General features: G+C 38.7%; 1 protein-coding gene across 5 annotated transcripts in view; it reads left to right on the top strand.

Annotated features, from left to right (window-relative positions):
* Window positions 1-12,434, top strand: part of LOC127657089 (EH domain-binding protein 1-like) — a 182,346-nt gene that overhangs the window by 73,720 nt on the left and 96,192 nt on the right. For all 5 annotated transcript variants that reach the window (XM_052145738.1, XM_052145736.1, XM_052145737.1 and 2 more), the window contains one exon: window positions 1,283-1,529. In XM_052145738.1, coding sequence (XP_052001698.1) covers window positions 1,283-1,529 — 247 coding nt within the window. The remainder of the gene's footprint in view (window positions 1-1,282; window positions 1,530-12,434) is intronic.

Raw genomic sequence — 12,434 nt, 5'->3', positions numbered from 1 at the left:
GGAAAAACATTGTTTACTTAATTACATATGTATCTACACACACATTCTGCAGTGTAACAGGCAGAATATTTGAAAGTTTTAAACTCATCATATTATATGCAAATTAGAGATGGGCCCGAAGCCTTATTTGGGAAGGCACGAATAATGGTTTCAAAACTAATAATGAATTCTACCGAATAATAAAAACAAATATTTATTAGACTGATTATCCAACGAGCACAGGGATAAAGCAATATTTAAAATAAACATATCTTAAATGACAACACAATGGTGAGTCTGTAAAGCCAGTATGACTAAAATATAAACTTTATTAATAAAAAAAGGCACACTGTGTGATTTCCAGTTCAAATAGGATGGCTGCATTGCAGTTTCCGTTTATTGTGCGCGTCTCAGAAATCTGAGCTTGTCAAGAGCAATACTGACTTAAAAATTAAAAATGTAATTGGAAAAAAAAATATTTTGCTTAGGCTAAAATAACAAAAAATAAACTATATATATGGATTTAAAATGGGCAGTTCCAGTTAAAGCCACACCCCCATACAGTGATATCTGAATACCGATACTGATAATTATGCCATAGATACAGATAATGCTTCGCTGTACACCCCTAATGCAAATCATCCTAAATTGACTATATTACATTTAAAGAGTGCCACTGCTCACAAACGTCCATCTCAGGCCAGTTTCAATCTAGAGCTTTGGTATGGACCAAGTCCATTTGACGTTTGAGTTCAGATTATTTGGTTTGTGCAAAAGCTGTTTTGAGAACTCTGGAACACACTGAGGAACCACACCACAATAGAGTGAGTCTATTTAAAACATTATGGTCCGGGATAACTTTTATGTGGACTTGACTTATCTGGCCTTATTTGTTAAAATTAACTGCTATTGATTACTTATAAATTACTTAAACATTTCCCAGTACTACTTCATGGAAATTGCCTTTGGAAATATCCTATGGCAGATGGATGCAGTTGTCATTCTGTGCATGTTAACTTTGGTAGTATAACCCAAAGTAAATCAGTAAACTGAACAGCTAGGCCTTGTTGTTACCTAGACCCAGATTCAGATTAGTTGATCTGATCACAAGTGGACAGCACTAAACACAGGTTGGTACCAAAGTGTTTTATGATTGGACCAACAAATGAAACCAAGTGTGAAAAAGAGTTCACTTTTCAGCTACTATTCACCCAAAAACCTTTTATTTGCTTGTTTAAGCTTTATTCACATATATAGCAGCATATTCTTTCAAATAACAATCTGTTTTTTCCCCCAATCTTAGTTCAAACCCATTCTATGAGCCCAAATCCTGTGGTCCAGCCATGTCCACCACAGAAATTGGCTTCTCTGAAAGGAGCACCAAACAACAGGCCCCTCAGCCTCCTAGTGTTGGCCCCAACCCTGCCACGACCCCTGGAGTCATGGCACCAAAGGCTGAAGCCTTTGTGGCCACAGCCACTCTGCCTGCCCTGGCACCATCAGTTGTCGCAGCTGTGATGGGGAGAGAGCTGGTCTCTTCCTCACCTAAGGTAAGAAATGTACCTCACCACGTTAAAGCTGTGCTGTGTCTTTTGAAATGGCTGCATCTCTCAACCTCATTTATTCTTGCCTCATACATCTCTCTGTTCTTCTTTTTCACACATTTCTGCAGTCAGTTCAGCCAATTAATGAAACCAATACAGACTCCATTCAAACTATGTAGAAAACTTCTTTCTTTGGCATGCTATCTATTTTTGATATTTGTAAACTTTATGCTTAACTTTAATAGTCAGGGCTTTCTATTAACACTTGTTCGCTTGTCCAGGACAAGTGGATTTTATGAAAGTGCAAGTGAAAACATTTTACTTACCTGAACGGACAAGTAGCCTGATTAAAATGTAAATAATGAAAAAATAACTGGCTGTATTTGTTGATATAGCCTAGGCTTGTGTCACTTATTACAAAGTTCATATTCTTATTCTACTGTTGAAAATAATCCAGAGTGCTTTATTTTATAATTCACTAACGATCTGGTAATACCCGTGCGCTGTTTGACTGACAGGTGACTTATGTGTGTGCGCTGAACATGTGCGTATGCTCGGAGAATGCTCAAGCATAATGCGGATATGTGCCTGAATGGTCAAATACATTTCAAAATACATATAATACATTTCTGCCAAAATTATTTTGTTTGTCTTGTTGGTTTATTCATGTAAACGCAGTGAGTTATATCTAAAGTGAACGTAAACAATAAAGAATAAGCAGGTTTGTATCAAAAATGTCAGACTTGTAAGTGTTAATGTAAGATAACTGACCTGCTGCTGTCTAGTGTGTTGTGAATATTAGAAACATTTAAAGCTGTTAATAAAGCACTTTTTTCTTATTTTATTGTATTAGTTTTAATCTATTTCTATTCATTGTTGTTTTATTATTATTATTATTATTATTTTATTACTGACTGTTTACTAGTCTTGAATAATTACTTGAGAAAGTTTCTTACAATTCTTACATAATTAACAAATTTGTTAGTGTTATTATTTGTTGTGGTATTGAAGTTGGTATCAAGAAACGTCAAGTTTCACTACTGACTATTGACATTTTGGTATTGTGACAATATATATGTATAGTATATTATGCATGGTAGATCTTGCTGCAATAACATGATGAAAAATTAGATCTCATTCCTTCAAACTGTGAGCACCCCTGCTGTAAATGATGGCGATGGAGGCTTTTCTTTATTTGACTACCGTACGTAACATAATATATCTACCATATGACAATAGCCATACCCACACACCCAGCACAGTTTACATTTCTGTCACTGATAATCAAGTTGATTGCATAGGTATACTATTAGGTTGGGCATATTTCATAATTTTAGAAAACATAGAACAGAAACTTTAACATGTTACTTCAGCATATTACTATTTCTTAAATGTCTTTTTTTTCTCTCTGGACAAGTTAAATTTTTACTTGGACAAGTGAATGACCAATTTTCTTGTCCGAAGGACAAGCACATGCCAATGCTAAATGTCAAGCCCTGATAATAAATTTTTAAAATATCCCATTGACATTGTTTGAATATTATTCTCTCCTCTCAGTCCTCTTGCATGCTTCACTCTTAGCATTTGAATACAGGCATGTATTAGCTGCTCTCTAGGATTGTTATTTATGCATTATGATTCTCTTCACTCAATGCTTTAGTGAGTCTAATTAACTGGCTGCTCGGCCCCTCTCTGGCTGAGGGTGTAGAGGGCAAGAGAAGCCCACCAAGTGTGAATGCATCGGGCCGCAGCTGAGGGGCTTATACATGGCCAGATTAAATCCCCACAGGCAGAGTGTTTTTATTTACGCCTGTGAGTGTTTGTGTTATAATATATTCCATATTTAATTACAGCAAGGGGTTTATCACAGCATAGCACTTGTGTGTGTCCACGGCTGAGAAGTCCTGCCCAACTTAAACTCATTTAATTACCCAAATTCAGTGGCCTGTGAGGACACACAGACATCAAGAAAATAAGAATAGTCTGATATCAAACCTGCCCCATGCCCAAATATCCATACTTCTATGCACAGTATGCAATAAGCAGAATGTCAAATGAGTAGAATATCGAGATCTCACAAATTCACTGAGCACTTTATTAGGAACAATGTGGTCCTAATAAAGTGCCCGATGTGATGCTCTGCAGTTGTAGCCCATATGCCTCAAGGTTTGACATGTTGTGCATTCTGAGATGCTATTATGCTCACAACAATTGTACAGAGCGGTTATCCGAGTTACCATAGCCTTTCTGTCAGCTCGAACCAATTTGGGCATTCTCCATTGACCTCTCGAACTACCGCTCACTGGATGTTTTTTTTTTTTGGCATCATTTGGCACGAGATTGTTGTGTGTGAAAATCCCAGGAGATCAGGAGTTACAGAAATACTCAAACCAGCCCATCTGGCACCAACAATCATGCCATGGTCAATCACTGAGATCACATTTTTCCCCATTCTGATGGTTGATGTGAACATTAACTGAAACTCCTGACCCGTATCTGCATGATTTTATACATTACACCGCTGCCACACGATTGGTTGTTTAGATAGTCGCATGAATAAGAAGGTGTACAGGTGTTCCCACTAAAGTGCTCAGTGAGTGTGTTTTCATAATGCAGTATTGTAACATTGAAGTCACCAGACCAGACCAGCCTATCCAAACCCCAAACCAATCTGTGCTCTGGTCCATGGGGAGGATTCATAAAGTTGGGCTTTGATTGAAAATGTTTCCAGCGGAACCCCATTTATTCCGACCATGGGCATACACCCCCACCCCCCCCCACACACACACACACACACACACACACCATACGGATTATGATTTATGATTCCATTCTCTCCCTGTATGCGGAGGTTGTTTCTTTTGAGTGTGTAGTGTGAGATGACCTTAGCATGAATAAATTCAAATGGGATTATCCGAAGACACACGCACACTACAGCTCTGCATTCAGACTGTAGATACATGGAAGCCCAAAGGCCTTGTTTATGATTTTTGTGTGTGTGCTGTGTTTGCTGGAGGAACCCCCTCACACACTCACAGACCTGAGGTGAGGCAGAAGGTGCAGGTTGAAAAACAAATGAATAGGACACCGCGATAATCTCCAAATGCACAAAAGAAATGAAAATTTTGAAACTGCCATAGTTTGTGGATTAGAGGAGCCCTGAAGACTCACAGAGGGAATCATGATAATGTCATCATGGTCTTGTAAACACAATCTGCTATAGTTTTGAATATTTTCTAAAGGGCGCTCCTTTCAGTTCATCACCATTCAACTGACATGGTCTGATCTTTGAGATTTGCATGTGAAATATATACTTAAAATGGCTGCATTGCCTTATACAGTATATAAATATGTGTTCCTATACCGTTTTATCAACCTTTTTTCCCTGAAATTTACAAGTAACCCATAATTTAAGAGAAGTTAGTATATTTAGTGCCCTAATAAAACTTTTCTGAAGAAAGTGTTAGTGTCTGCCAGATGGAAATGGTCAAGTAAAATCTATAAGTTGTCTTTTCACAGCCGAGTTAAGCCTGCTCTGTGCCTGCTAGAAATTCTGTGTAAAGACACAATGCTGCATAAAAGCCTGCTCTGACCCACCTCAGCCCCTAGTATCAAAGGCAGCTCTGATGCTGCTTTGGTTCTTTATAAATGAAATGCAACATCAGAGCAGACTTAAACTTTATTTTTGTCATGTCAGAGCATATGTTTCATAATTTTTTTCATATTTAAAAGTTAAAATGTCATACTTTCATATTTCTAAATTCATAATAATTCATAACATTATTTATTCAGTTGTAATTGCTGTGTAAATGCATTTATGCCTTCTCTGAGCAGGATTAAAAGTAAATCCATTAAAGTTGTAAATACACCTTAATGCCACTTCAGATGTAGCTTCTGTGCCACATTTGAAGTGTAGATTTGGCTTTAGAAATGTAATGGAACACTTCGCCTCAAAAAGCTGCACGATTTGGGTTATCATTCATGCCTGTAGCATAAAGGAACAAAAAGGAGAATGTTAGCAATATTAAAGTATTAGCAATATTAAAGGTGGTGCTTGCCTTAGCAAGTTAGTATAAAAGAATTTAGTTTTGACTGTTGTGTTGATGCAGTAATTGGAGTGTCTGTTTCAGCCAAATTTGTGATTCCTACAGGATATTCAGATACACATTTAGTTTTTCTGTACTCAGTTTCTGATTCTGAGCTGCAGTCCACACACCAGATACTTTTGGAACTCTGATGGAACGAAGACAAATCAGAACCAATTTGTTTTTTTTTCTCATATTAATTGTATATTTGTTTAATTCAATCTGGATTCATCCAGCTGAACTGCTGGCTTCTTCTCCAAAGAGCCCATAGTTGCCTCTATCTATACATGTATTTGAAGGCTGCAGAAATGTTATTAGTTTTTTATTTGATTTTTAGGGATGGAAACATCTAGCAAACTTGGCTCCCAAGAACTTTGATATTAGCATTTGGAGATACTGTTTTTGAAATGGGTGAGGAATTAATCTGAACGAATCAAGGGAGAGTGGAATAGGCTGTCTTGGGCAGTGAAAGAAAAAAGGATGTTCTGATTCACTAGTACATCTTTTTCTTCTCTTCCCTCGTTCCTCTGTCGCCGTTTCGTCTTTTCTGGCGAAGCGATTTTACACCTCCCTGCTCGTCCCTCTCTCCTCTCTGTCGTGCTGTCTTCCACACAGGGACGCACTGATCTGAGGATTTTCATCAGTTCACGCTTCATAAATTATGGTCTGTATTTTAATATAAAGAAACAGCAAGCGCCGTCACTGCAAAGCTCTTTAGATTTACATAAAGTCCTCTGGAGTGAGGCAGTGTCGTCCTTTACGTCAAGCTTTCTCAGTACCCAGACTAAAACCTCCAAACTTTTAAGAAAGATGTTAGTAATTTTGTGTGGTCATGTTCAGTTCACTTTTTTCTCTTATCTCCACAAAGAAATCATGTCAAAATAGTTTTAGTACTGTGGGTTTCCATTTTCTCAATTTTTATGTATTTAGAGCTAACAGAACTAATCAAAGGACCAAACTAAATGATGGTGTTTATGACCCGAGTGCCCACAGTGGGTTACACTCATAGACAGGTTACACTCATTACACTTCATCGTCCTCTCTCTCTCTCTCTCTCTCTCTCTCTCTCTCTCTCTCTACTCACTCACTCACTCACTCACTCACTCACTCACTCACTCACTCTCACACACACACACACACACATTCATTCATTCATTCTGCAACATCTGTACATTTAAATGAAATTAGATTAACATTATTTAATTTAGTTGGTGTTAACACTGGTGGGGAATGGATCCAGTCATACTTACCATTTCAGTATTTATTTTTTCCAATGAAATGTCTTAAATGTTTTAGACTTGGACAAAACATTTAACAATAACAAATTATAGAATGCTTGAAAAAAAATAATTGCTGTTACTCATTAGGAACAGTGTTTTTGCAAAAAAATGGCATTATTTCTCTCAAGTGGCGGACCAAATTTAAAAGTACTTTTAATAGTGTACATATAGCTATTTTTGCTGGAAATTAATTGGGTACATCTCAATCAAGCTTTCTGGTTCCCTAGTGTCATTATCTTTTATCCATTATATGTATAAAATGGAAACAAAGTTTTAAATATTAGAGTTGTTAGAAGAAGTTGAAATAATTCTTTATATTTATTCTTTTGTCCCCAATTTGGAAAGCCCAAATTGTAGTAGTGACTTGCTTCAATCCGGGTGGCAGAGGACGAATCTCAGTTGCCTCCGTGTCTGAGACCATCAATCCGCGCATCTTATCATGTGGCTTGTTGAACGTGTTACCGCGGAGACGTAGTGCGTGTGGAGGCCCTCGCTATTCTCCGCGGCATCCAAGCACAACTCACCATGTGACCCACCGAGAGCGAGAACCATGAGGAGGTTACCCCACATGACTCTACCCTCCCTAGCTGGAGTCACTCAGCACATCCTGGATTCGAACTCGCGACTCCAGGGGTGGTAGTCAGCGTCAAAACTCTGAGCTACCCAGGAGTATTTTTGTTTCTTAATTTGTGTAATTTATCTTTCATAATTGCATTGTATATTTAAATATCTACAACAAAGAAGAGACACATTGAATATAAATGAAGAAAAAAAAACAAAGGTTTAATATTAAATAGCCACATGGTCCCTATTTTTGGATAATCTTGTCAGTTAAATCTTTACAAATGAAAGGAACTTCATTTTGTAAAACGGAAGGCTGACTTTAAATTCTGATTGGAAGAGTCATTATAAAATAGTAGTTGGTTCTTTATGTGGCTGGTTGTGCTGTTGATTGGCAAATCTAAACAACCCTAAATCCTGAATTGAGTTGGTCTGGACATGTACTTGGTTGTTTAGAAAAAGCAGCTTTGACTTCCCCAAAAAATTGTCAGGCCATCTATTCCTGCTCACGGTTTCACCCCAGTCAGTTTCTCCCCTCTGAACTATGGGCCAGGGCTGTGGCCCCATGATTAAGCTCAGTTCGAGGCCTGGTTACTCGGGCTGCACAGGGACCGCGTGTCCCTCAGAGAGGTGAGGATAGGCCATGAAGCCCCAACTGACAGAGGGGCAGTAAGACCCCAAAACTACCCTCATAATCTGTGAAACTCTACCAGAATAATCCCCCTCAGCCGGCCCTCTAATGTTGAGTGATGCAGGATAGAGCCTGAGAATCTGAGAAGCTCTAAGACCTTAAGGCTCAGGACCAAGAGAGGGAAGTAGAGAGAGAGAGAGAGAGAGCCTTTGAGCTTTTATCTGTGAAATCTCCCCATTTGATGAAAATATAAATAAAGTGAGGGCTATTTGGACAGAGCGAGGGAGAGTAAGAGCTTCCTCAAAGCATCTATTAAGGATGTTTGTGCTTAGAAGAGGCAATATACCAGATTTACCTCAAGAAAACTTTGTGCAGGTTTGTGTGTTGGCTCAGCGTATCTATCCTGATCAGATTCTGGTCCAAACATGAAGCTTGTTCCCCTTCCAGAAGGTTTTGGATGTACATCACTTACCTCTTAAACTGCCTCAGCATCCCCATCATTGGATCCTGTAGCAGTTCACAGCTCTTGGTAGTTAGCATTTCACTGCTTAAAGAGTCCTCAAGCAGCCATGCCAGGTGTGTGTGTGTGTGTGAGAGAGTTTTGAGCCTGTTACAGTAATACCACTATCATTATCCACATCTCGTGTGTGTGTGTGTGTGTGTGTGTGTGTGTGTGTGTGTGTGTGTGTGTGTGTGTGTGTGTGTGTGTGTGTGTGTGTGTGTGTGTGTGTGTGAGCGAGCCCAGTTCATGAGTTAAGCACTTGAAGAGCTCTCCAATACCCACGTTGACTTGCTACACATAGGCTACAAAGCTCTTAGTAATCTTCCTGTTGTAAGTCCTTAGTTTTATCTGCCAGGGATTACACTTCTGGCTTCAGAGAAAGAGAGAGGGAGTGCGAGAGGGAGAGAATGAGAAAAAAGGCTGTTGAGAAATGAAAACAAATCTTTAGTGTAATCTCTAGAAAGAATACCTGTTTGAGTGGGGAAGTTGCCCGGCTGCAGATTGGCCAAATCGCCTTATTCTGCATGTTTGATGTGAGTGAGGCTGGTGTGTGTGTTTGATGATTGTATGAGCGTGAGGGTGAATTTAGTGTGCATTCATTTGTGTACACAAGGATCTGGTGTGTGTGTGTGTGTGTGTGTGTGTGTGTGTGTGTGTGTGTGTGTGTGTGTGTGTGAGAGAGAGGTTTTAAGGCCGAGGGCAGTTTGAATGACATGGTGGAGATGGAGAGAGTAACTTTAGATTAATCTTCTCCTGGTCTCTCCTCTTCTGAAGGTGTGTGGCCTTAAACCCGTTTCAACTGGGAGAACCTTTTACCCACAGTCCTCCTGCATACCACCCAGCACTGATTAACAGCCCCTGATTACAACCCCCCAACCCCTGCCTTTTAACCTCTTTATACCCCTGCCACCACACACACTTTATACCCATGTCTTATTCTGATGGAGCTGGAATGCTGAGCATTTAAAGGGCTGGGGCTATGTTCTATGCTTTTATTTTGCGTTTTATGTTTTCCCTGAAGTCCACTCATAATGTTAGGCAATCTCCACACTAATATGTTTTAGTTTGGAAACACAATAGTTTTGTTTTGTTCACGGTTCTCATTCACACTAGAATGACATTTTCGTCTAGTAAACTGAGCATTTAAAATATGCTCTCTATTACCGCATTCTTGAAAGGCCATGATGGTAGGCAACTGAAAACAGAGGTTTCAAATTTAAACTGATTAGTGCGGATGTGGAGTGAAGGTTTCTTGAGCAAAAACAGTTGTAAGTTTTAGGGGTTTTCAAACTTTACAAATTTATGTCTGTCTTCTGTGTTTTGTCAGTGTTTTTCTATGTAAACATGTGCTAGATGGACGTCTCTGAACATAGTGCCGCATCTCACGGTTTTCTTGTTTTTATATGCCGTGTCATGTTAAAAAGTACTGTAACCTTTATTCTGTTCTATTTTTTGAACTGCTTCTAGCTTTAAAGGGATTGTTCACCCCAAAATTTAAATTCTCTCATTATTTACTTACCCTCTTGCCATCCCAGATGTGAAGGACTTTTAGAAGAATATCTTGGCTCTGTAGGTTCATACAATGCAAGTGAATGGCAATCAGACCTTTGAAGCTCCATAAGGGAAATAATGTCAGCATAAAAGTAATCTATACGACTCCAGTGGTTTAATCAATGTTTTCTGAAGCGATCCAGTTGGTTTTGGGTGAGAACAGACCAAAATATAACTCTTTCACTATACAGCTTGCCATTGAAGTCTCCAGGCATGATCATGATTTCAAGCTTGATTACTGGATTACATTGAAATCATGATCACCAAGAAGAGTGCTATCAAGATGTACATTTTCTTTTCTCACCCAAAACAAACTGGATTGCTACAGAAGATATTGATTAAACCACTGAAGTCTTAAAGATTGTTTATGCTGACTTAAAATGATTTTTGGAGCTTCAAAGTCCTGATTACCATTCACTTGCTTTGTATGGACCTACAGAGCTGAAATATTTTTCTAAAAGTGTTAGTTTTTGTTCTGCAGAAGTAAGTAAGTCAAGCACATCTTATATGGCATGAGCGTGAGTAAATGATGAGAGAGTTTTCCTTTTTGGGAAGACCTCCTTCGCCTGAATGGCCATTTGCACATCATTTTCAACCATCTCTCTGACCCTTAGAATCTAACAGATTATTTTTATACTGTAATTTTAAGACCTCTATATGTAAGTGAAATCTGTTATGATCAGGTAACCTCTGCATGTCGAAGTTAACTCATTAGGGTGGAGCAAGTTGTTGAAAATCCCTTATATCCATGATATGGCCTTTTAATATAAGACAATTGTAATCTAATTATTTTTACATTTAAAACAACAATTAAAAAAATTATTTGTTATAAATTTAACTTGAAAAAAAAAAAAAAATACACAAAACCACATGATTTCCGCAAAGTTATGCTTGTACATATCAACCCCTTCATGCGGATTCATCTCCGTAATGTCTAGATAGTGTAACCTGTGTGTCGTGGAAACTCTAGCGAGAGCCCATTTGCTCCTACCAGGTGTGAATTAGATTTACCATACTGACATGACATATTTTCAGCCCATAGCTTTTTTTTAATATTTATTATCCTTATATTCCTCCTCTTGGAATGTTTGACTTATTAAGGCCCAAAATATTTTTTGAAACCGTACATTTCCCTCTGAATTTCTCTTTCTGTTGTTGTTAGTCTCGGTTGTGTTCTTGCATGTATGTGTCTCTCTTTCATTAGCTTAAGTGTGTTGCTGCTCTCATCTCTCTCATGCATGAAGACATTTGATGGTGTGATGCAGGCCACGGTAAAAGCCTTCCTTCCTGATTCCATCGATCCCACTTCACGCTCAGGACGAAGTATTAACATGGGCGTTTTTCGATCAAGGCCTCGTTCAGATAGAGGTGACTTTGTAATTATATTCTTTTTAATTGCTTTCGCTTATCAGAGCTCTCATCGGCCAATGAGACCGCACCGCTGTGGACACCGATCTGATGGCGGGGCACACCTGATGTTTCTCTCTTCCTCCCTGATCCCGTTCTCTCTCTCTCCCTCTCTTTTCTTTCTTTTTTTTGTTGCAGTATTACTGCTGCTCTGCTCTTAATGAGTTTTCGTGTGCATTGCAGATTCATTGGTAAATGACGGCTTTATCTGAGCAGATCGCTGAACTTCGGCTCCTGTAATTTGTTTGTAGGGGAGTGTTGTCTAAAGCAGATTAGTGCTGTATAGATTAATTTTTTTCTGCTCTCCACACCATCTCATCCCTGCTTTGACTAACAACACTCTAGCATTTCAATACTGAAAAATCTTTTATCCCGTGTTTGTTTTGCTTTTTTTTTATCTCATGTCTAGATTCGCCTCACTAAATCAGATGCTTTTTTTTATTGGGTTTGTTTAGCATCGTGGTAATTTGAAGGTTGTGGTGTTACGGTCTGTGTGCTTTCCTAGAAATGTTCGCATGTTGATGATGTTTAGCATTATAGAGGTTTAAGTTGTTTTGTATGCGCCAAGAGAGCTAACCGGGTGCCGGCCGCCTTTGTTTTTCAGTACTGTTTTTTTTTTTGTGTGCTTTTGCAGGCTTCACTAGATCAAGCTCATTTACATAGTTTGGAGTTTTGCATCTTTGCCATGTTTTTACCGCCTCTAACGTAAGATTACACCATATTACACATGTATAGCGCACAGATGTGTGCGGGCGATTTGCTTTCACTTGTATCATCCCAAATTTTCATATGTTTTAGCATCAATTGTTGTGTTCAAATTTGAAGCTGTGTTGCATAGCATGTAGCTTACATTTAGGAGAGACCGCTGCTGTTTTGTTGGATTTCAATGCGGGT

The sequence above is a fragment of the Xyrauchen texanus genome, chromosome 16, assembly GCF_025860055.1.
Source record: "Xyrauchen texanus isolate HMW12.3.18 chromosome 16, RBS_HiC_50CHRs, whole genome shotgun sequence".
NCBI lineage: Eukaryota > Metazoa > Chordata > Actinopteri > Cypriniformes > Catostomidae > Xyrauchen > Xyrauchen texanus.
This window is presented reverse-complemented; position numbering and strand designations above follow the sequence as displayed.